Source organism: Eurypyga helias, unplaced genomic scaffold, assembly GCF_000690775.1.
Source record: "Eurypyga helias isolate BGI_N326 unplaced genomic scaffold, ASM69077v1 scaffold12062, whole genome shotgun sequence".
Taxonomy (NCBI): Eukaryota; Metazoa; Chordata; class Aves; order Eurypygiformes; family Eurypygidae; genus Eurypyga; species Eurypyga helias.
Genome location: NW_010234109.1, coordinates 14,208 through 36,558, shown reverse-complemented (window position 1 = coordinate 36,558; position 22,351 = coordinate 14,208). Strand labels below are relative to the sequence as shown.

Below are 22,351 nucleotides of genomic sequence, written 5' to 3'. Positions count from 1 at the left end.
GTATCCACCAGTAGGAAACGAGAGCGCCATCAGCTCTTTATGGGAACAGATTCACTACACATCCTGGAAGACACACTGTGAAACAAAAGTATACTTTCTTTGATGATTTTAAAACACAACTGAAAAACAAACTCACTTGTAAATGTTGAGAGTTGTCAGTCATGTTGTCCTCTCTTCTACGAACTTCTTCCAACAACTGTGCATTCTTCTTTTTCTCCATTTGCTGATTGTGCTTCAGATTAGCAACCTTCTTGTTTTGGTCCTTCATATGTCTAAGAATTGTATACATATATGCGTTAGTGTCAATGATGGCAACTACTTTTTTGTCTATAAATTAACTTGTGATTATGACGCAGGACATCAATTCTCCAACTGATAAAAGCATCCCAAGTGTAAACGAAAATTGATCTTGTTTTCAAACTGGCATACCTAAACGGCTTTAATACCATCATATTACACAATGGTGAAGCACTGTAATTCAGGCCTACAAGATTATTTTGGTTTTAGCATCTGCTCACAAATACCCATGTATGTTCTAAGCACTAAACAAAAAGTTGTTGTAACAGAGGGAGATTATCCAACAATCCTTACATGCTCAGTGAGTTTGGGAGCAATTTTAATGGTTGCTTTCATAAGTAATTGAAGTAGCATTAATTTCTGAGGAAGCACAAGGTGAAGGTGATGACTAATGTATGTTGCAAACTTTATTTTTGAGAACATGGACTATAAATACAACATTTCTGAGGATTAAAGTGTGATGGAGTAAAAGGTCGGGTCACAAATATGCCATGAAGAATAAAGGATGCCTTTACAAATTGCTTTGTGCATAACAAAAACATTGCATTTCTATGTTTTGAATAATGAGACGTCTTTCTCCAAAAGACTGAAAAATTTATTATTAACTTCTAATGAAAATGAAACCATCTTTACCACCTTCATATATTTTCTTTTGTTAAGACTGTACACAAGTAAAAAAATATATTTCAGAATTGTTTCAATTTTTAATTATCTATTGCTGTGGATCTTATTCATTAAATTACCAGAAGCTTTCCTGATCCTGGTAGGTAGCATACATCCTTTTAAGAAAGAAGGAAAGCTAATTTTGCCTGGCAGGAGCTGAAAAAAATATGCTAGCAGTAATGTTTTCTACCTGCCTGGATTCTTAGATATTATTTTCGCGATTTTCTTTGACTTTGAGGAATTTGCTCCCTTTTATCTCTATAAAAATAAAGTCATGTGCAAATTCCTAATGAGATCTACTCCTAATCCTATTTTGGCAAATGAAGAGAATATTTTTCAATGCCCAAATGGATCACTGAAAATGTCCCTGTTGGTTCCACATTAGAACTTTCAGTAGGGAAAAAAAAATAACAACAACAACAAAAGCTATAGAATCCATTTCTTGCACTGATTTTATTATGCTGAAGAAACTGGGTCATTTTATATTTACTTCTATCACTTTTCTTTGTCCGACCAATGTTTTTTCCACTCCTTATTAATACTGAAAAATTAAAAATTAATCTCTAATCCACACATGTTGCCACAGTATTAAAAATTCCTAGAAGACACTTCATATGCAAGTTTGTAGGTACAGTACATAACATAAGAGCTATCCATTATTACTTCAACTTGCCTAGATAGATAAAACTGGGTACAACTAATTTGAATAAAAATATTTGGCTTTCAAAAGAATCTACATCATGGTCACCGATAATTTTTTAGAAAGACAAGTATGAATTTCTCCATTTGAAAAACAGATTTATCCTATAGTTCTGTTCAAGTGTTTGCATCAGCCTGTTAAGGCACAAAAAGACAGATTTCCCTAACTTATCATCTCCTTAATGAATTCCTTTTATACTCTATTTTTAATGTTAATCATAAGATTCATTAAGACTACACATACTACAGTAAAGCTGAAAGAAACCCCAACAAGAGACTGTTACCAGAAAATAATAAATCAAAAGCCATCCTTCTTAAATTTATTTAGTTTTAGTATAATCATTTTTTTATTACACAAAACAGTGAGTTTTACACAAAACAATGAGACCTGTGCTTCTCCAGGCTGAACCAGCTGCAGAGAGGTTAGCATTTTGCAGTGTTAGAGACTTTGAGACCATATCTTCCATAAACGTCCTCAGATCTCATTTCCAGTATGCAGATATGGTTCTGATAAACTGCACCCCTAAGACTCTCTCCCCTTTAGACACACCTTAGCAAAATGACGAGACCCCTAGGAAACACCTTCTGTCACAGCTCAAAGAGACCACTAGTGCAGAACTCTACTGTCTCTTGGTAGATTCCTGGCATCACGCTTAAATCCCCAAACGAAGTTCACTTGTGAACAAAACATACACTACACGATGGTCAGAAGAAACCTGCCTACATGAGATCTACCCTCACTAGGCCTGGGAGTATGCATAAATCGCCCATATTTTATCACAGAGTTTTAAGAAAGGTTAATTTTTCAAACAAAACCACACTGCCACAGCTAACCAACAATAAACCAGCAACATGACAGTGCTAAATACAGCAGAGAGATTTCTGTCAAAGTTACACTGACAGACCAATAAAATGCAACCAGAAATTGCATGTTCCGGTTTAAACTTGTTTCTAGGTCTTAAAGAATATAATGGGTTTAGCCACTGAGTTCTCTATTTTTCAGTAAAGCTCCTCAAGAATTTGAGAGTGATTTTCTTTGATTTCTAAATCAAATATAACATATATTCAAATACACGTGAGATAGTCTGTGTGACTCCAAGTGAAAATCAGTCCTCTTTGATGGGTCCATGCTGTGCAATTGTAAGCATAGACCTAATCAGCATAAAACCAAAATGAATATTAGAAAAAATTAGTTTCAGAACTCTATATCTAAATGTGGTATTTGGCAGAAATATAGGCAGTGTCATATGACATTGAGCTGTTAAAATATATAATGGTTTCCAATCTAATGCTGAGTAAATGATAAATTAATTTATATTTAATCTCCAAGAAGTTCAATTTTATGCCAATGCTAACTGCTTCTTTCATCACCCTTCCCTCTCACAACTTCCCATTTCAGTTTCTGTGTAATGCCACACTGAAAAGCAGAACATGGTAAAGCTGCAAAGAAAAACATCTGGTGCATGTGATATGCAAAATCTTGAAGAGAAGGAAATAAAAGAAAGCTGTGCCGTAGCCTTCCCTCTTCCACAACTGACTACATGCCTGTGGAAATGAAAAGAAAACGCTACTGTTAAAAAGCCTAGCTGAGTTGTTTTCTTTTAGGCCTGCATTAAAGGTACAGGAGGAGTTCAATACAGGAAATAAATACAAGAACACATTTCCTACTTTTTTTTTTTTTTTTAAACAACAAACATATCAAATACAGCCCTTGATCCAGTATAATTTTTTGAGCATGCTTGCTCTGGTATATTTTCACATAGCTCTGTTTCTAAAACGCTACAGTAGACTGTAGCTATGCTGCTCCAGTAAAAACCAGGCAGCTGTAATTCCCCATTCTTCTTCCTAAATCTTCCTGACCTGGGATAATTTTCAATAATCTTTCTCAACACACAGTATGCACCATAGCCATCCAGCAACTTTTTCAGAAAAATAGCCTTAGATGACCGCCCAGGAATCAATAGACTGTGGCAGCCCAGATTTCTGACCCTGCTGAAGAACCACCAAACAATAACTGCTAAATACTTAGGTATGCTTTGACTACCATAGATCCAAACAAGACGTGAAGGGAAAAGCCAAAAAATTCGTACACAGCCCTGTAGCTTTGTCTCCTATGAGGCCAGACCAAAGGACCTAGAACCCCTTAATCCTGTCGTGCAAACAGCAAGATGCCCCGACATCAGTTAGACTAATTACACTAACATTCTATTTAGTTTTATTAATTGAAATGTCTTTGTTAAAAAATAGACATCAGTGTCATGGAGACCCAGACCCTTGATCAGCAGACAGACAAATATAAAAACAGTAGTAGCTCTATAGTTCTAGCTAGCATGACTATCATTAATTGTAATGACTGCATTTAACCATGGCCGTTTGTGGTTTTTTCATGTTCTTCTGGACAAGCATAAAGTATATTTAATCCCTTCGGTCCAACTTTTTAAGACAAATATTTAACATTCAGTTTCTGCATATGTGTGAGCATCTTTCAGATTTCATTTTGTAGTAGCGTGTAACTGTTGTCTAAATTCCAATGCTTTCAACTCCGATAGGTATAGAAAATCACGTTATTTGATTAAATTCCTGGCTTTAATTAGACACCTGGGTACCTTGGCTGAAAAATTTCATAATGTCAGCCAAAACTAAGTGTTACATACTTAGTATAGCCTTTACTCTGTTTCATTAAGACTTTTTTTCCTCCAAGCATCCAAAAAATGCAGACATGCAAAATACTCCTAAGAGCACAAACTTAACATTTTCTAAAGGAATACATCTCTCTAATAATTTTCATTATATTAAACAGCATTGCAATGTGACAAGCTGTGTGAAAGTCAATCAAAAAATTCTCCAGTAAGCTAGGAACCTGTACTACTCAACCAATTGATAAAAGAAATAGAGTACAATAAACGTACCAAAGAATGCTTTCAGGGAAAAAAATATTTTATGAAATACAACAGTTTAGTCAAAACAACTAATTTCGATAAAAAGTCTCAAAAATACAATTTTGAAGTTTAATCCAGTACACATATTTTAAATAAACAGCATCTTCACCTATTGTTCTAGGCATGCACTGGGTAGAATATTACCAACATCAACATGTTAAGCAGGTCAGCTCTTCCTCCTTTATGAAGAGTCTACACCTTCACAAAAAATTCATGTATGTGAGCAATAAAACGAACGTTAACATTTTACTAAGCACTCCAGATCTCAGTAGCTAGTCACGCAGAAGACCTGATCCTGTAAATCCTGTCCATGTGAATGCCCATGCTACACTACATTACTTCAGTAATACTCAGTAGAAATATTTCCAACAGTTCAGTTCTCACTGTCTTTAAAATGAGGGTATGAATAGGTTCCGATTTGCCTTTTTAAATCAGGACTAAAACAACCGCATAAAGGGTAATCCTTTATAATTCAGATCCAATTCAATGGACATTCTAGCTTATGGATTTCAGTGAAGATTTGAGTGAAGTTAGGTATTGTTCCTGGCATTTTCATGGAATAAAAATTTATTTGCTACTACCAATCTACAGAACTGAAAACCGAAGATGGGTTAAACTCCAGTGAAGTGTAAACATCCCAAGAGACATTAAGAGGGTTACTGACAGACACATTCCTGACACAAATATGCAAGGACACTGTTTATTCGCTTACAACACATAGGTGAGTGTGTCTGGGGAAAATAGGTATTATCATGATAAGAAAACCTAAAACCACGACAAGCTGAAATTTTGATATGACAAAGAAAACAGAACTATACATCAAATAACCATCATTTTTCTAAAAGAAAGCCCTCGTGCTTGATTGCTAAATTTATTTAGCAGTAGTATCAACCTGTGCTGTCATTTGCATTTACAAAAACTTTCAAGTTGGGCTTTTTTTTTTCTTATCCAGATGATGTAATCTAAAGAATTATTTGTATCTAAAAGGTCTTTTAAAATTGGGGTGTTTTCCTTATTCTTAACCTTATTTTCTTTTAGTTATACAATACAATTGTCATGGTGATAAAAATTAAAGAATACCTAATTGGAAAACCAAAAGCAATCATGCAAACCATTACGTTAATTACTTTGAAACAGCCATCATGTCCAACAGAGCTGAGCTTCCAAATAAACAGCAAAAAACTACATTGGGCCTGACCAACTGTTTCAGTGATGCCCTACCAAAACTGATCCACAAGCCACACCAAGCGCATACTCACCACCGATACGATATATTCCACCCACAAAACAAGCAACATATGTGGAATGGAGCATAAGAATATCCCAAAGCTATAATTAAGCAATTAATCACTTCTAATATGTTGCTCTCTCCAGAGTAATTATTTCATTTGGGGTTTGTCTCTTTGGTTATTCTGACAGTCTGATGACAAAGCTGCCGTGAATATCTATTACTTTGTTAGATATGGTGTAACACTTTCTCTGTACAGACTCTTTATGCCATTTGATAACACTATACAATGCACCTGAATTCTGAGAATATAAGTGGCCAGATAATTGCCTGCCTTCTTCAGGAGGACATGGCTCATACTGCTTCACCTGGACCTCAAGTATTGGCATAAATCAGCTCCATCCTCTATTTCAAAGCTACTACACCATTTCAAAAAGTAACATTTCTTCTGCTCATTTTGAATTTGGGAGTCTGTCTGCTTTTAATGTGGAAATTCAAAAGAGCAACATAAAAAGCTCATAGAGTAAGTAATACAGACCACTACGTGGGCACTTGAGTAAGGAAGTCTTCATTCAAACACTTGAGGGGAGGTGGGTGGGGTGTGGAAATCATTCCTCGATTTTTTTTTTAGCGACTCAAAAGAAAAACAAAACAAAAGCTTCCCGCCCACCCCGCTCACCCCACCCCCCTTCATATCTGTTATCATAAAAGCTATATTTTGGATAAATACTTCAGCCCCAAGTCCCACAGGGTTCCTTTCTTTGCATGTCTAACCTACTACCACCCTACTCAAGAAAATCCTATCTCACCTCTGCCCTTCTTGCCCTCACTACTCCAAAGCAGAAAATCTAGCAGATCTTATTCCAACTCTTCACCTTTTCTCTATCGAAGAACTATATTTTCATCTCCCTATTTCCCACTGAAAAGGAGCAGAGGCAAGACTTCAACTGCCTGAACTCCTTGCCTTCATAGCTGTTCAAACTCCTGCACTGTGTAACAACATACCCTACCACCCTATGGCTGACCCTGTGACACTACTGCATTTTTGCAGTGTTATCTGACCTTGTAACTGAATAAAATAGCCATTCTACCATGACATAAATGGGAGTAGCTCAGCTTCCTTAGCATGTCTGTTATAATATGGAAGGAGAGTCTGAGTGGATGTCTCCTGGAGAGACAGGAAAACGTTGTCACGCTGGGGCTGGATTGCCCCTGTTACCAGGAATGGTAACAGGGGACATTAAGACCTTCCCTTATGAAATAAGCATGTGACAGGTGAGTAAAATTTTGTTGCCTTTTGGAAACTGAGAACTTGGACAAAGTTAATAATCTCGGGTTAACTTTGGCCAAACTGACTTTACCTTTTGGTAATAAAGGCCACTATTCTGCTATATACCTCAGAGAATATTATCACAAGAAGTTGCCATCTCTTACTGAATAACGCTTGGTCTTCTATTCTGCCCTTCACCTGAAGCTGAGACTACAGCAAACTCTATCTCACAGTTCGTACTCCGTCTACTCACTAGGAGAACTGAGAAGCACCCTCTGTGTCCTCTCTGTGTTGATACAAAGGACTGGAATCAGAATCACCAGCGCAAGCAATGAACAAAAAAACCTATCCAAGCCTAATTATATTTTTTAAATCTCCAAAGAATTTGATTCCCACATTCCTAGTCCGCCAGTTGAATGCAAAAATTCTTTAATGCCCAGTTAAGATGAATGAATTTACTTAGTATATTCAATGTTTTCATTACATTCCCAGCTTCTGTTACCTATGGATTACATACCTACTTCAGTCTCACTCAAAGGAGCAAGTCCACATAGACCTATAGGACTCAAAAAACACAAGCTGATTCTATTACTGGGTAAAAAAAAAAAAAAAGCCCCAAATTAAAGTAACCCTTTTTTTCTTATTATTATTCCTTTTTTCCCCCTTTAACACTCTCATTGTTGTAAATGTTTGAACCCCAGTTCAAGATTTAACACTCAGATCATGATAGCACTTCAGCGTGACAACTATTTTGACTCCAAATTCACGGCAAAAAGATATTGTTGCCTTGAGAGAACCTATAACCCTGCCTGATAAAAATAAAGCGAGTGACACAGCAGTCACTGAAACATTTCTCACCTCGAAGACAAAAACGTGGGAGGAAGGGTTTACCTAACACACAATCTGGGAAGCTTTCCAAAATCTTTGTTTAAGAAGTGTTTAGTCTGACACAGTTCCCTCCAAAGCCCTAGAGAGATGCTAGAAATATCCACACAAGGATAATGCATGAATGAAAAAGACCTACTAAAATCCTGTTCCACACTATGGTTCATGTCACTTTGTTTCAACACAGTTCTGCACTGCAACCACTGAAACTCCGATCGAGTGTGTTGCACCCCTGTCCTCCTCAGCACATTCTTACGGGATGACACTTCATGTGAACATGTGGGAAACCTGTACCAGAAGACCCATCTGTCACACATCTCCCTTGTACACCAGGGATTGTTACGCATTTTCTTCTGATGTTCTTTTTTATAAAAAAAAAATAATGCTGATGATAGGACACTAGGATATCTGATCTGATTTAATATGGCAATTGCTTGCTCAGCTATTTTATTAATTGATACCATTAGCGATAACTGTAACCAGTAACTGGAAATAGTTTGTTGTCTGATATTTGCCTCCAAGGAGTTGCAGACCTGCTGCGGCTTCATCAGGTCCCTTCCAGCTGTTGTCCAAGTAACCTTTTTTGTTTGCTTGATTCCTTAAAACAAACACACACACCCTAAAAAACCACAAACAAACAAAACCAACAACAAATAAAACCCCAACAGCTGACTCTGTCCAGTTATTCTCTGCATCCACCTACTCCACAGCAAGACCAGCTCAGCCTGGCAGCAAGCAGGATCAAACCTCCTCGGCTGCACTCACGGTTCATTGCAATTTCCTTCTCAATCAAATCTTTTGACTGCAACTCCAGGCTCATCCTAGGAGTTCTCGGGATCAATCCAGCTATTAGCATTCAATACACAAATCCAACATTCCATGTGCTTGCAGCAACCCCTTTAGACCTCCAAATAAATCAGATAAAGATTATGATTTCTTCTTTTGACAAACTAACTTCCCCTTATTGTAAGTTCAGATCAGAGCATTTCAATCCAGTCACAATCACGTTGTCCAGGCGTGTTTTTTCTGCATTATGGAAGCAAACAATGCGAGAGGAAGAAGTGGTTCCACCAACAGCCCAATTCCTAAATTTAGTTCCCCTGTCTCTTCTCAGTCACAGCTTATGAGGGTCAGCTGTGCTATCTCACAATGATTCTTCACACACACAACCCTCCACTGTACAGCACTTGTACCCAGGCAGTCACCAAGTCACCAGAGGAGCTTTATTCACACATTCAAGAGGTAAAGAAATATGCTCTGGATCTTCTCCCTGGGGAAAACTACTGGAAGCAGCAGGTCTAGAGAAGCATAAAAAATATTGCTCTGTTTTGAGATTAATAACCATGAAACAGAAAGAATAACAGTTCCTCACGTTCTCTCTTCCCCAACACAGAATTGTGGGGTCAGGGCCAACACAGTCCGAAGTGTCTATTTTTCCTTCAGAGATGTAGAGCTCTCTTGATATCCAGTTTATGTTGTATATCCACTTAGTTCCACAGAGTGTTTACACACCAAAACAAAATAAATTAAAAAAAAAAGGCACAACACTGAGAAATTACAAAATATTGTTCCTTATTTAAATAATCCATTTCTAGTTGTCTCAGAAATTATTATTTTAACCTCTACAAGCTTCCAAGCAACTGAAAGGGCAAAGTATAGGACTGAGCAGTTGAGTTCAGGAGTGAGATAACAATGAACAGTAATGTACTGTCCTGTCCCAAAGACCCGTTTCTATCCTTTTATCGCTTATCTCTATGATTTCTGCTTAATACATTAGTTGTTTTTTTTTTTTTTAAAGAAAGCAGAATTCCAAGGAAATAAACTTTCTACTTTACTATTTCTTAAATTGAATTTACTCAAATTCTAAACCACACACGTATTCAGATAAATCTAAATGACGCCATCTGAAATTCTCATCCCTTTCAAGATGTTTAGATGTTAAAACGCTGATTCTGTATGTGTAGCAAACAGACTAAAACAGAAAGACATGACAACAATCTGCCTGTTATCCAATGTGACAACTATGTTTCTCACTCAGAATAACCAGTCTCTCAGAAGAGTAATGTATATCACAGATTCTCTCAGTTTTCGTTAGCACACTATCGCAATTTCTCCAGGGAAATTATCTTTGAACAACATATCACTCTGCCCTTGGAACCATCAAACTGACATTTGACAAAACTGTGGAAGGCTCGTCAGTTAAATTTAAAACTCCATTAAACCTTGCCTTACACATCTCATTGAGCTCTGGCCTCCCACAGAAACAAATAAGAAGGCCAACATCAGAGGCTGGTGGGAAAATTTCTAGTGCTGGTCAGTAAATTATACATGGAAAAAATACCCATCTCCTCTTTATCTGCTGGCAGAAAATTTCAGGGTGTATATAACCTGCTGTAACCTAAATGAAAAAAGAAAAAAGTTACTGTACTGATTGCCATCAGTACCAATAGCCCATCTTGTTATAAAACAGATGCAGCATTTTTATAATCATTCTACCACCACATAAATACAGATTAATAAAATGACAGCTGAGACCATCTTGATTAGCATAAATTAAATAAATAGATCTGTTTCTTAAATTAAGTTTTGACCTTAATGATGATTCAAGCTGCGAAAACTTAACACTTCAATGAAATCCCACAATAAACTCTAATCATAGGCTAAAACTTATCTAGGACTCTAGGGATGAAAGTTGGCAGGGTTATGCGGACTGTTTGCTTCAGCAAGGTCAGCTGTTTTTTAGGTCAATAAAACATAACAGAAATTGCACCTCCAACTGCTGAACAAATGTTTCTGCATACCAATTACTGAATTCCAGTGAAATCAACCATAATGACAACTGCACAGCATAATACTGTTCTTTAAGCTCTTTCTGGCTAGAGAGATTTTTCAATCAATGTTGAGTATGTTCTGATAGAAATGACAGAGTGGCCACCTTCAGACAATAATTTTATCATAGCCAATTCCAGAATGAATGGCAAATGTATTTAATTAATTACTGAAAAAAAGAAAGGTTCTGAAAACGAATTATTTTTTTTATAATTCAAGAGTAATAACCACCCATTCAAGTACATTGAAGTGTGCTTGTTGTAGATATAAAACAAAAAGAAAATGTTCATCTGATTCATAACTGCAATCAACAAGCCTCAAATTTCAGAAACAAAATTTTTCAGCTGGAAGGTGACTTGCAATTGTGATGAGCACTAAAGCACATCAGGAAAAAAAGCCCTCGTCTTGTCAGTATTTTCCTAATGAGCCACCTTTTGCCATACAGTTCAAAGGGCTCCATGTCAGAACCTTCTCTGACATGTCTGAACCACAAAATGTGAACTGTGCTTGGTGTTAGGGGTATGGTCGTGTTGAGCTGATGGTTGGACTAGATGATCTTATAGGTCTTTTCCAACCTTAGTGATTCTGTTTTGAGACTAAGATACCAAAACTCTCCCAAACTGGCAAGCACTATTTCTATACCACGAACAATACTGTGCAAAAAGTATACATTGACATAAAAATTCTGAAAAATTCAGATCGCAACACATTATAAAGGCTGATTGGACATCTCCCATGATTCCAGTCAAATGTGCTGCATGGCAACCTGATAGTTGGAATCATATCTGCAGATGCAAAGCTTTGGTACCTGAAATCCATCTGGAAAGTCTTAGCAGTATATACCCTCCTTTATACTTCAGTCTGATCAACCTATGAAAAGTAACACTTTCTACCATCATGATGACTGAAAATCAAGTCTGTTCCTGCTCAAAGCAAAGGTCCTTTATTACAGGAAACAGAACTTTCAATCACCAATTTCAGTAATTGAAAAATAAGGGATGAGTGTAAGAGTCTAGAACTATCTGAAATACCTGTCACAGGAAAAAAAGAAAGGGAAAGGAAGAGGTAGATGAACCTGTAGTATAAACCATATAAAGTTATTAGTTTTAAAATATTAAGTAGATGTTTTAAAACTTCACTAATTTACACTTTACAGTCATTCATAAGCATGAGAAAGAAAAATTAACATCAAGGCCTACCTAGAGAAAATAATGTTGGCTAGCTGAATTCTTACTTTCAAGAAGCACCACAAGCTATGTAATAATACTTGCTAAGATCACTCAAAACCAGTGATCAAGCACAAATGCTAAACTAATCTAAAACCTGGAAGAAAGAGAAACGTGAATCTGACTTGATGATGCTATGTACAAACACAGCATATAAAACACACACCTCCCTTGCAGTTATGTGCTGGTCAAGAATCTGACCAGCATAAACAGCTAAAAGCTTCTGAACCAGAAGCTAAACAACTCCAACTCATCCTATTTTGCTTACAATAAAAATGGTGATGGTACAGTACTAAATCACTGGTCTTAAGTCTCTGTATAATATTGTTTTTGTTCAATTCATGACCTACTGTGTTGGGCTGTCTACCAAAAAGTTATTCCCGGTGCTAAACTTCCTAAAAAGAGATAATAAAGGTAAAACTGAAATAAGAAAAAAATCTTCAAGCAAAACAACATATGAATTGAATATGTTGTTAATACACATTTTTTTCTTACAGACTTTTGCCAAATGCATGAATTTACTGTAAAGTTTCTGATCTAGAAATAGAATGATCAAAAACTTATCAATATGGACAAGCAGAATAAAAACAAAAAACAAAAGAAAGACACACAGCAGTTATTCATATGGAATCAAAATGGCCAAATAAATGAAGCATCAATGAAAAGCTTCATTGTGGAAGGAGCAATTAAATAGGAGAGCAGAAAATACTGACCTGGAAGTCAAGCTGGTTGGAGTAGGAATGAAAGCAGCAGTTTGGAGAAAAACAGATAGGGAGGAAGACAGCAAAAGAGAATAAAGGGAGGAATACATTAGTTCTGTAAAAGTATAACCAGTAGATGTTACATCAGCAGCTTTTATTCAAAATAAAAAAAAAAGGGAAAGGAAAGGAAAGCGAGAGGTAAAATAAAATTTCTGTAGCAGTATATATCCTTTCTATGCACTGAATAAAACAGAAAGTTTAAGGTAAAATTGCACCTTGTCCTCTGTGGACTGTGGAAAACCATCCATAATTACAACCATCCAAATGCATGCACACACCTAGTGAAACACAGAAATTAGGTGGATATTGGTACTGTTCACTGCCACACAAATATCTCTACATATACCACAAAGTCTTTTTCTGAACCAACATAGGTTTGATGACCCACATTCCTCAAATCTTCCCATGAAAGCCAAAACAGATAAACGATTTGGCAGCTTGTTCAAAGATATAACTTAGAAGTTCAGAAAGCATTGACCTGAAAAAACAAAGACAGAAATGTGTTACCCAGAAATACAGCCCCTTCTAATGCTGACAGCAATTTTTTTCTTCAGTCTGAAGAATAAGTTTAATACTTCATCAGTGAAATTACTCTGATACTTGATAACTTATTTGTTAACAAATTCCTAACATGCCCTTCCAATTAAGTGAGACAAAAACTCCCTGCCTAACATCCTGCTAGAGTAACACTTAAAGCTCTTGCTGGTGCAGTTTTTCATTCACTTATGAAAGAGAAATTTTTTAAAAGCCACAAAAAAACCCACTTTTTTTGAACACAATTCATACGCTGATGTTTTGTCATTTATATAATGACTTGTCAGTTCTGTGTGGATTTATTTTCATCAGAATTCAAATCCAAATCAATTCAGAATGAATGAATTGTAGTCTGGGCACTCCAAGAGCTAAATTAAAGTCTACAGTGTTATTGCCCAAAACTTACCACTGCATATGGGAAGTGGGTAACAAAAAACCCCAAACTGCTTGTTTAAAAGCAGACTGCTTTTGTCTCATAGCTAGTACAGTATTTTTAAATGCAATTTCATATTGTTGTAGGCTGTGCTGAGAAGCTACACCCAATCAAGCAAATGACCAACCACCTAACATACCACTTTAGAAAAGGAGATCCAAGACTTCGCAATCTACACTATGTTCTCATCACATCAAAGCCAGAGCATTTCACTCTTAAACCAGCAACAGCCTGATTAGGACTACAATATTTATCCTTTCATAGCCAGTTCTCTTAAAGAAGGTAGGTAACACACTAGTTCTGCTTTACCTCCTACTATCAGCCTTTGCCCAAACTCCTTCTGTGTCCCTGGCGATGACTGAAGTTAAAAGAGCACTGTGTCCGGAACTGTGTTTTGCTGCTTGATAGGCAGCCTGGTCACCCCAGTAGGGGCACTCAAAGGAGTTGACAGCAAGGGACTTTTAAATATGGCCCTGGCCGAGAAAGTAATTATTAATCTAGTTCTTTTCCTCCAAATACACTACGTCCCTGCATGGAATTTGTTGTCCCATTAAATGAGGTTCCAGAGAACAGCTGGAATATTGTTTACAGCATCAGTACCCATGAGCAAGGGCAGCCTCTCCACTCTTTTCCATCCTACAGTGTCCATTTTTTGTCCCAGTCATTCTGATTTAACTCAAAGGACACAATGCAGGCAATTGGATACCTGTATTTCTTGCATTCTGGGAGCACTTAGTCGTAGTTCTCACCCATAAAAAAACACTCAATATAAGCCATGTGTTTGCATAGATATTTAGAAAATGTTAATTAAGGTAAAGTTAAGACAGAAATAACATACACACAGGTTGCTAACAGCATACTGTTCTTGTAAGAGCACAAGTCTGTGAGAAATAATCTGGTTCTGAGGACTGAATTTGTGCACACAATTGCAGGGAGCCACATGTCGTAATCAGGTTCATAAATTTATCAAGCTGCATCTTAAAACCAGTTAGGTTTCTCGTTCCCTTTGTTTCTTTTAGACAGCTGCTCCAGACCCTTCATTCCTCTGAGAATTAGAAAACTTTTCTTCCTTTCTTTCTCTTTTCAGCCTAAATTTATTAATGGATAATTTATATCTCCTGTATTATGTGCCAACACTCTTTTACTTAAATGACTCTTCTTTCACCGCAATGCTTACCCCTTCACATATTTACAGGGAACAAGCATCCCTACCGAGCCACTCTTTAGCCTCCTCCCGTGGCAGGAGCACTCCATTCCCTTCGTTACCCCACCAGCCCTCTCTGCACCTGCTTCCAGTTTTAATTCAACCTTCTCAGATACGACTGACGAGAAGCATGCAGCAGTGTTCCACACAGCTCTTGCCAGCCCTTGATGACGTTAATATCTTCCTGCCCTTACTGCAAACATTTCTTCTGACATAACAGGATTCACACGTCACTATTTAGATGTTGGTTTCATTGTTTGGATGGCTCATAATGACACTGCCATAAGCAAATTCACCCAATCTTTCTGTTCCTAAACTGTATCAAGGATTATCCTTAGCTTACAGGATGCAGTCTTACTGGTCCTAATTTCACAATCATGCATTTTGGAGTTTTGTATTTCACTTAATTTCATGATTCAAACTCCCTAGCATATTTCATAAATATACTTTTTATCCTAACACCATTAATAGAAGCATTAAACAATATATCCCTTCCACCCTGACAGTTCCTTTTCAGCTGCAGTTACTTCCCTTTGTCTAGGCCCTTCATATTAGAATTTAAGCTGATCACTATCCTACCTAATTTGATCTACATTATAAAAAAAACCAAATCCCACCAAACACCACAGAAAACCACACCATATTTCCTCCATCAAGTAAACCAAAGAATAAAATCAAGCTAAGTTTACCAAAGTACATTATGATGGGATATACTGTATTTAATTTTGATCTGGTCTCATTATAAAGAGATAAATTCATGAAAGATCTAATAAAAGGTATTAAACAGCTTTAGTATAGGAGGAATTAATTCTCTTATGTAGTAATAAGAAGTTCTCTTATATAGTAATAAGAATTATTTAGATTATATTTTGCAGGAAAAAAATAAAAGAAGAGAAAAAGTAAGGAGAGACAATAGCAACGTCGACCACATTATATGATTTACAAAACAGTGGTACAAGAAGGAAAGAACATTTTCAAATATGCTTCATTTAAAGTTGCAGTCATTTTCACAATGTTTTATTCCCATAAAGTGGGTAAAGTGAGCTTTGGCTCCACCTCTTCCTTTCAGTAATGAGCCAATCAAGACGTCATTACAAGCAGAAAAAGTAGTAGCACTTCATAAAATGTTACAGCAACTTACACTCCACCTAATCCCCTAGAAAGGGGAATTTCAACTTCAAACTTCCCTCTCTAGGGACACCAGTAGGTGGCACAGTACGTACAGATCTAGATCTTCAGGTCAGTGTTAAAAAATAAGAAAGAGTAAGCGTAAATAAAATAAAGTTTAGAGAAACCTAAGTCAAGATTAGTAAGAAGTGTTATATACTTACTCTCAAAAATATTTCCCTAATACATCTTTATAGTGGTGTCAGATTGCTAGCCTTACTGTACTAATCAACAAATTTGTGCTGGTGCTTATGCACGGTGAGCTTTGAGATTCCATTACTTCTGGTGATTAAATCAATAATACATAACTTTATATAAGTATTTTTTCCTAGTTTACAGTTATTAACTTACATATACTGTGTGTATAGGAGTTTGGAATTAATCCTGAAAGCTGTATGTAAGTTAAATCAAATGGGAAACTGCATTGAAGTTAACAGGAATCACAGACAAATCTTAGAGAATGAAGATCCCCAAATACTGCAACATACCACTGTCCTTAGCTGGTCGTGCCACAGAAAGCTTATTGTAAGCATTACAGCACGACTTAAAAGTTCATAGGAAAGCTTAATTATTTCATTATATCCAAAGTACAGTACATCCTGTTCAGAATGTCTGTGCTGAACTCAGTGGTACCGAATTATTTTCAGAGCATCATTGTTCTTAGACAAGAAGAGGACGTGTGATGCCAAGGCCTTAGTAAAATCTCTGGTTTTATCCCTTGGTTTCTTATTCATTTGTAATCATTCATATGTAATGAATAATTCTTAATTTATTTCAAATAAATCTACTGATACATATCTATTCTACATCTCTTTTTATAAAATATTTATTAATATGTTTATTAACTATTTCAAATCAACATTTACTCAAAATTTCAGATCACAAGCTTCCTTACTTCATCATGTTCATCTTTTGAACTTAATTGTCATTTTAATATTCAACCATTCAACACATATGTGATTACTACTTAATAAAACTCTTAAAATTATCCTCTTGAGACACAGTTTAGCATGCCTACTATTGTTTCTAGTGGCACGCAAGACTTCAGTAGGTTTTATAACCCAATGAGGATATCAGGTACTGTTTCTTTAAAAACTATACAGTCAGTTTCCAGCAGCTTGGTCACACCTGGAGTCACTATATTACAAGCCCAGGTCTGTACATGCCCCTACAGTACACACACTGGGCAGAATAGGCAACACTTTCTTGATCACACAAATCATGTTATCTTTTTCCAATGTGCTGCTTGAGAATCTTGGAGAGTTTAGGCAGAACACATTCATGGTGCACAAGGTCACCACTCTTCATTGCTAGATTGCTCTGGTATCTACTTTACACACTAAAATGGATGCAAACCCTATAGTATTCTAAACTGATATCATGAGAGGTAACTGCTAATTAAAGTTGTCCTAATGTAAATGCTCAGTTCTATTTCGGGTATAAATCTTTTTTCACTTTAAATCTGAGGTCTTGGTTCTCATGACACTTTGACCGATAACTACGTACCATTCATTATTATTATTATTAAACCTTTGCCAAATGTCTGCAGAGAAAGATAAGTTTTGGCAACAAGTAACTGAAGGTTGCTGAGTCATCTTCAGTAAAAGATGCTCTACACATCTTCATTTCCAAGCTGGCTGTTTTACTCCACATAAGGTAACTAACATCTCTGGCAGATCTTCACCTTTCATGGTTAATTCTCCCTAATGTGACAGAGCAGTGCTGTGTCTTGACTGGAACAATGGCAATAATCACAACAATGAGATCCCTTAAACTTTTATTTTGGAACCATGAAGTGCTTCTCTTCTGACTTGAGCACAATTGTATAAAATATCTGAAAATATAAAATTCTTTCTCTCCTTTACCTAGAAGTGGCTAAGTACAGGAAGGGAACAAAGAAATCAGATCCACATAAACTGCTTATTGATCAAATAAACTGAAGCATACCATATGGGGGAAGGTTCCAAGAATCATTTAATTACAAAGGGCATGAGACAAATGGATCCCCAAATCTTCCTGTCTCCATTAAGGAAGGACTGTACAGCCTTCCAGTAAGTAAGACAAACACTGCCTAGTCAGCATCAGAAAATATTCATTTGAAGTAGACAAAGACTACAGAACCAATGAGAATAGTTACAACTATTATTACGTAGTCATGAGACTGGTTAGAAATACTTACCAATACTTTTCAGGACCTCTGAGAACTAGCGACATTATTCACACTGAAGAAATGTGTAGGGACAGTTTTGATTTACCAGTTACTAAAAAGACAGGGTTGTTCCCCAACAAGGTTTTCTGGGAGGGTGGTTGTCCCTGTGAATTGCATATGGCTTTTCCTATATGTGTTTCTTCTATGGAGACTGCTAAAAAAGTGGAAACCTTAAATTGTTCCAATTTTGATTCAATTTTACAAGACATAGCAAATATTCTGCTAAAAAAACATATTCTACTCAAGTTCTCTGCTCTGCAATGAAGCTCAAGTAAATGAAAATGCCACTCAATGTAAGACAAATAATACAAGTATTACCTTTCTAACTCAGCAATTTTCTTATCTTTGTCATTCTTCTCATTCTCTACTTCCTTGAGTATTTCTAGAAGTCTGTCAACCTCAGCCTGAGCTTTGCCACATTCTTCTCTATAGTACGATGCCTCTTTGTCAAGCTGTTTCATTCTGTCTGCAAATTCTGGATTCATCCGTGCTTCCTCTTCAGCCTCATGAGCCTTCAGAATCAATATTTAAGAAAACGATAAGGATGGCAACAATTTATATAGCTTTGAGAGCTTTACTTCTTCAGTCTTGGAGTTCATATTTTCATTAAAAAGGATTATGGGTATTTCTGTCTGATGACAATATTTTCTATAGAAGCATTATAAAAAGGAATGAAAATATATTCATAGTCTAAAATTATAGTAAAATGCTATTGTCCTGAAGGGGAACAGGATTTATTAACATTTTTTACATGTTAAAGTGACCATATTTTAAGGGTGGTTTTTAAATTTTAAAAAATCACCTTGTAATTTATATAAATAAATCACATTCAGCTTTTAAAGCATTTCAAATGTATAGGAAATTTATTAATAAAGCACATTCTCTCTCTTTCCCCATAGATATACACACACACTTTGTCCAAGTATAGGTGTACACACAGATACCTATACACACAGTGTAATCTGTGTCACCAGGTGTTTCAAATGCAGTTTGATCTGAACAATTTAAAAGGAAGAAATTGTTCTTACACCATGCTGTTTTGAAAAGACAAACTAATAAACTAAAAAAGTTGCTGTCAGCAGACGTTTTACCCAATAATCCTTTTTCTCTTATCGTTAATACTTAACCTGAAACATCAGAAGAACAAGCCCATTGGTGAAAACGGCACAAACCTGGCAAACACATGCATGGAGAGGTGGCAGTTTCACAGACAAGAAAGAACGCAATGAATACAACAACAACAGTGCAGCGCCCAATCTTACTCCCACCAAACCTAATGGCAAAAATCCTATTAACTTCAATGGGAGCATGATCTGGCATCAAGTGCTTTAAACTTTCGGCTGGAATAATCACAGACAGATGGAAACAACAATGCACTGCAATGCTTAGCCTACCCCTTGCTTCCCATTATTCCTAATTGGCATCTTGAAAAAGCAGGCAAGGAAAAAACAAGTAGTTTAAGGCAGTGCACATTAAACATAGAAAATTCAGATAACATTCTCTTAACATACAAGAACTTTACAGAAATTCAGGATATTTAGAACTGAATGTCCTCCAACTATCTTACTACGCAGAGAAAACATGGACCTATTTATGTTCTTAATTTCAGGGAGTAGACAATGCAAGCAATGAAAGAAATGCAGATCATAATGAAACATGCATGGTTTGGAAAGAATTACTATAAACTACACATAGTAGAAGGTTCATATTCTTTGCAATGGTTAAAATTTTCTGTATAAATAAAGAAAAAGTCAGGGTTTAGTATCAGTGCAATAATTAAAAGACTTGCAATAACTGGGGAAGAAACTTAGGGGGGTTGCATGTAACATATCATTTAAGCATGAGGATAATAAGAAAAAAGACAGTAGAGTTTAAGTGTTACTTATCCTACTGTGAGACTTTTATTCAGAAGTAGTATTAGGTTACCAAAATTAGCCAAGGGAATGACATAAGAAACCTACTGAATTTACTTGCCTTGCTCTCCAAATTATCTATTGAGGATAATAATACATGTTCCAGCCATGAATTCTATGCAGATACAGGACTTTGCTAAGACAGAGATCATTCTAGGTAATGTCCAAAGAGTATCTTGATTTTACTGTTTAGTTGAGATGTTAGCAATAGATGATTCCTTTTCATCCTCATAAATATTCCTGCTTATTAATAAACTTTGCTTTATTTTATTTATTAATTGTGTCCAAAAAAATTGCTTTTATCTAGCCTTTTAATTTTTTAAGTAAATGTAATACGCAGGGTCAGGGCCAGTTCTGGGAGACACTGTGTACCAATATCCAGCTTCTACCATTTCTCAAACAGGCAGAACACCCGCCTTCCTGCCTCTAACCAGTCTTCACTTCAGCACAAAAGAACCCTCAGCTTCAGCCCAGATTTTTTTCCCACCATGTGCCTCTACCCTAGTTTTACTCCAGGACAAGAAACAATGCAGAAGACCTAGAGAAGCCTGTCTTCTTTTTTTTCTTTTTCTTTCTTTCTCTTTGCTTTTCATTGCTGCACTGAACTTTCCATGATGAAAATACTTAAGTGGGCAAGAGCGTGGTGGTGTCACCAATGCAGAGGTGCCAAATGTTCAACTATCATAGAATACTGCCATTACACAGCAGCTCCGAAATGTACTGAACAAGTTACCTACTGCACAGCCGATAAATAAACATCACCTGAAATAACAGATATAAATTATATTCTTCAGTTTAGCCCTACAATCCTTGCTCAATGACATGCTAAGAAAATTAATGTTAAGTTGCAAAAGTATTTTCAATTCTTTTGCTTTCTGTGGTACTCATGCCATTCCATACGCGTGGGACGTGTTTTTGGCAAATTCCATAGCACAAGCTTGGTCACTCTATTTCCCTATGTTTCTCAGAAGGAAGCAGAACCTGCAAGATATGGTTAAATCTAACCAAGCAAGATATGATTAAATGTGATTAATTATCCAACCTATACAGGGTTTTGAGGTGCAGCAGTTAAACATAATGTCCCATATAAATCAAAATAAGCATTCAGTTCAAAGACAAGCATAAGTTATTCTAATTTTTAAAACAAACAAACAAAAATATCCCAGTTTTGCAGACCACTAAGTTGGTCGCCTCTACTTTTACAAGCACTTGCTATAGAATACTTTCGGACTTTGGAATCAGATTCCTACAAGGCAATTGCCTTAAAGAAGGAGGAAAGGAACGCTAGTTAAAAGGGAGAGCAAGAACATAAACCATTTTTTAAAAGAGACCTTATTGCAGGTGGTACTCAAACTCGCAAGGATTCCCTTGAAGGGAATCTTCACGTTGTAAGCAAAGCTGCTGATACTAGGTGAGAGTAAAACACAATCCCTCTGACATCCCCAGGACAAAGGTGTAGAACTACTTATAAGTGCTCTATTATATTTTATGGCTTTGAAGAATGTGTTTTGCTTAGAATTAGACACTTTTTTTTTTAATTGCTATTTACAGATTAGGGGTGATTTGTTGACAGATGGAACTTGACTTTTGAGGTCAAACAGTAGGCCCAAAGGAGATGAAAGGCAGCTCAGCTGACACTGACGCTGCTCCGACCCGGACAGGGCAGATGTCTGGCTTTTCTGTAGGCTGGGGGAGACAGGCTTGGATCACTTCTGACCACAAGCTGCATGGTTATCACATGAATCAGAAAGTCTCTACCTATTACTGCTCTCTTCTCTTCTATGTTTTTTTGAATTTCTGTGCCCCTTTTTCTCCTTAAGTTCTTGGTTTTCTTAGGAAAGACACATTTTCTGGTTTTATGGGACTTTTATGGCAGAGTGTGCCTGGTTCATGCATACCTTTCAGCAGCAAAGTAATTGCTGTCTTAATCTGTATCTGTAAATGATAATACTTGGGTGTACAGATTAGGCTAGTTTCAAGCTAGCCCACTTGGTTTATGATGTTTTGTCTGTCAATCTTGTGACTGTGTTGGTTTATGTTACTTTTACAATTCCATAAAACCAGCATATCACTACTATTAGAATTTTACTAACT

The 22,351-nt window shown here is 36.4% G+C and overlaps 1 protein-coding gene across 1 annotated transcript in view; it reads right to left on the bottom strand.

Annotated features, from left to right (window-relative positions):
• The window catches only part of LOC104517328 (ERC protein 2), a gene marked incomplete at both ends in the record, with an annotated part of 74,941 nt that overhangs the window by 38,979 nt on the left and 13,611 nt on the right, over positions 1-22,351 (bottom strand). Inside the window, 2 exons of the mRNA XM_010161945.1 lie at positions 137-272; positions 18,663-18,856. Of these exons, the coding sequence (XP_010160247.1) occupies positions 137-272; positions 18,663-18,856 (330 nt within the window). The remainder of the gene's footprint in view (positions 1-136; positions 273-18,662; positions 18,857-22,351) is intronic.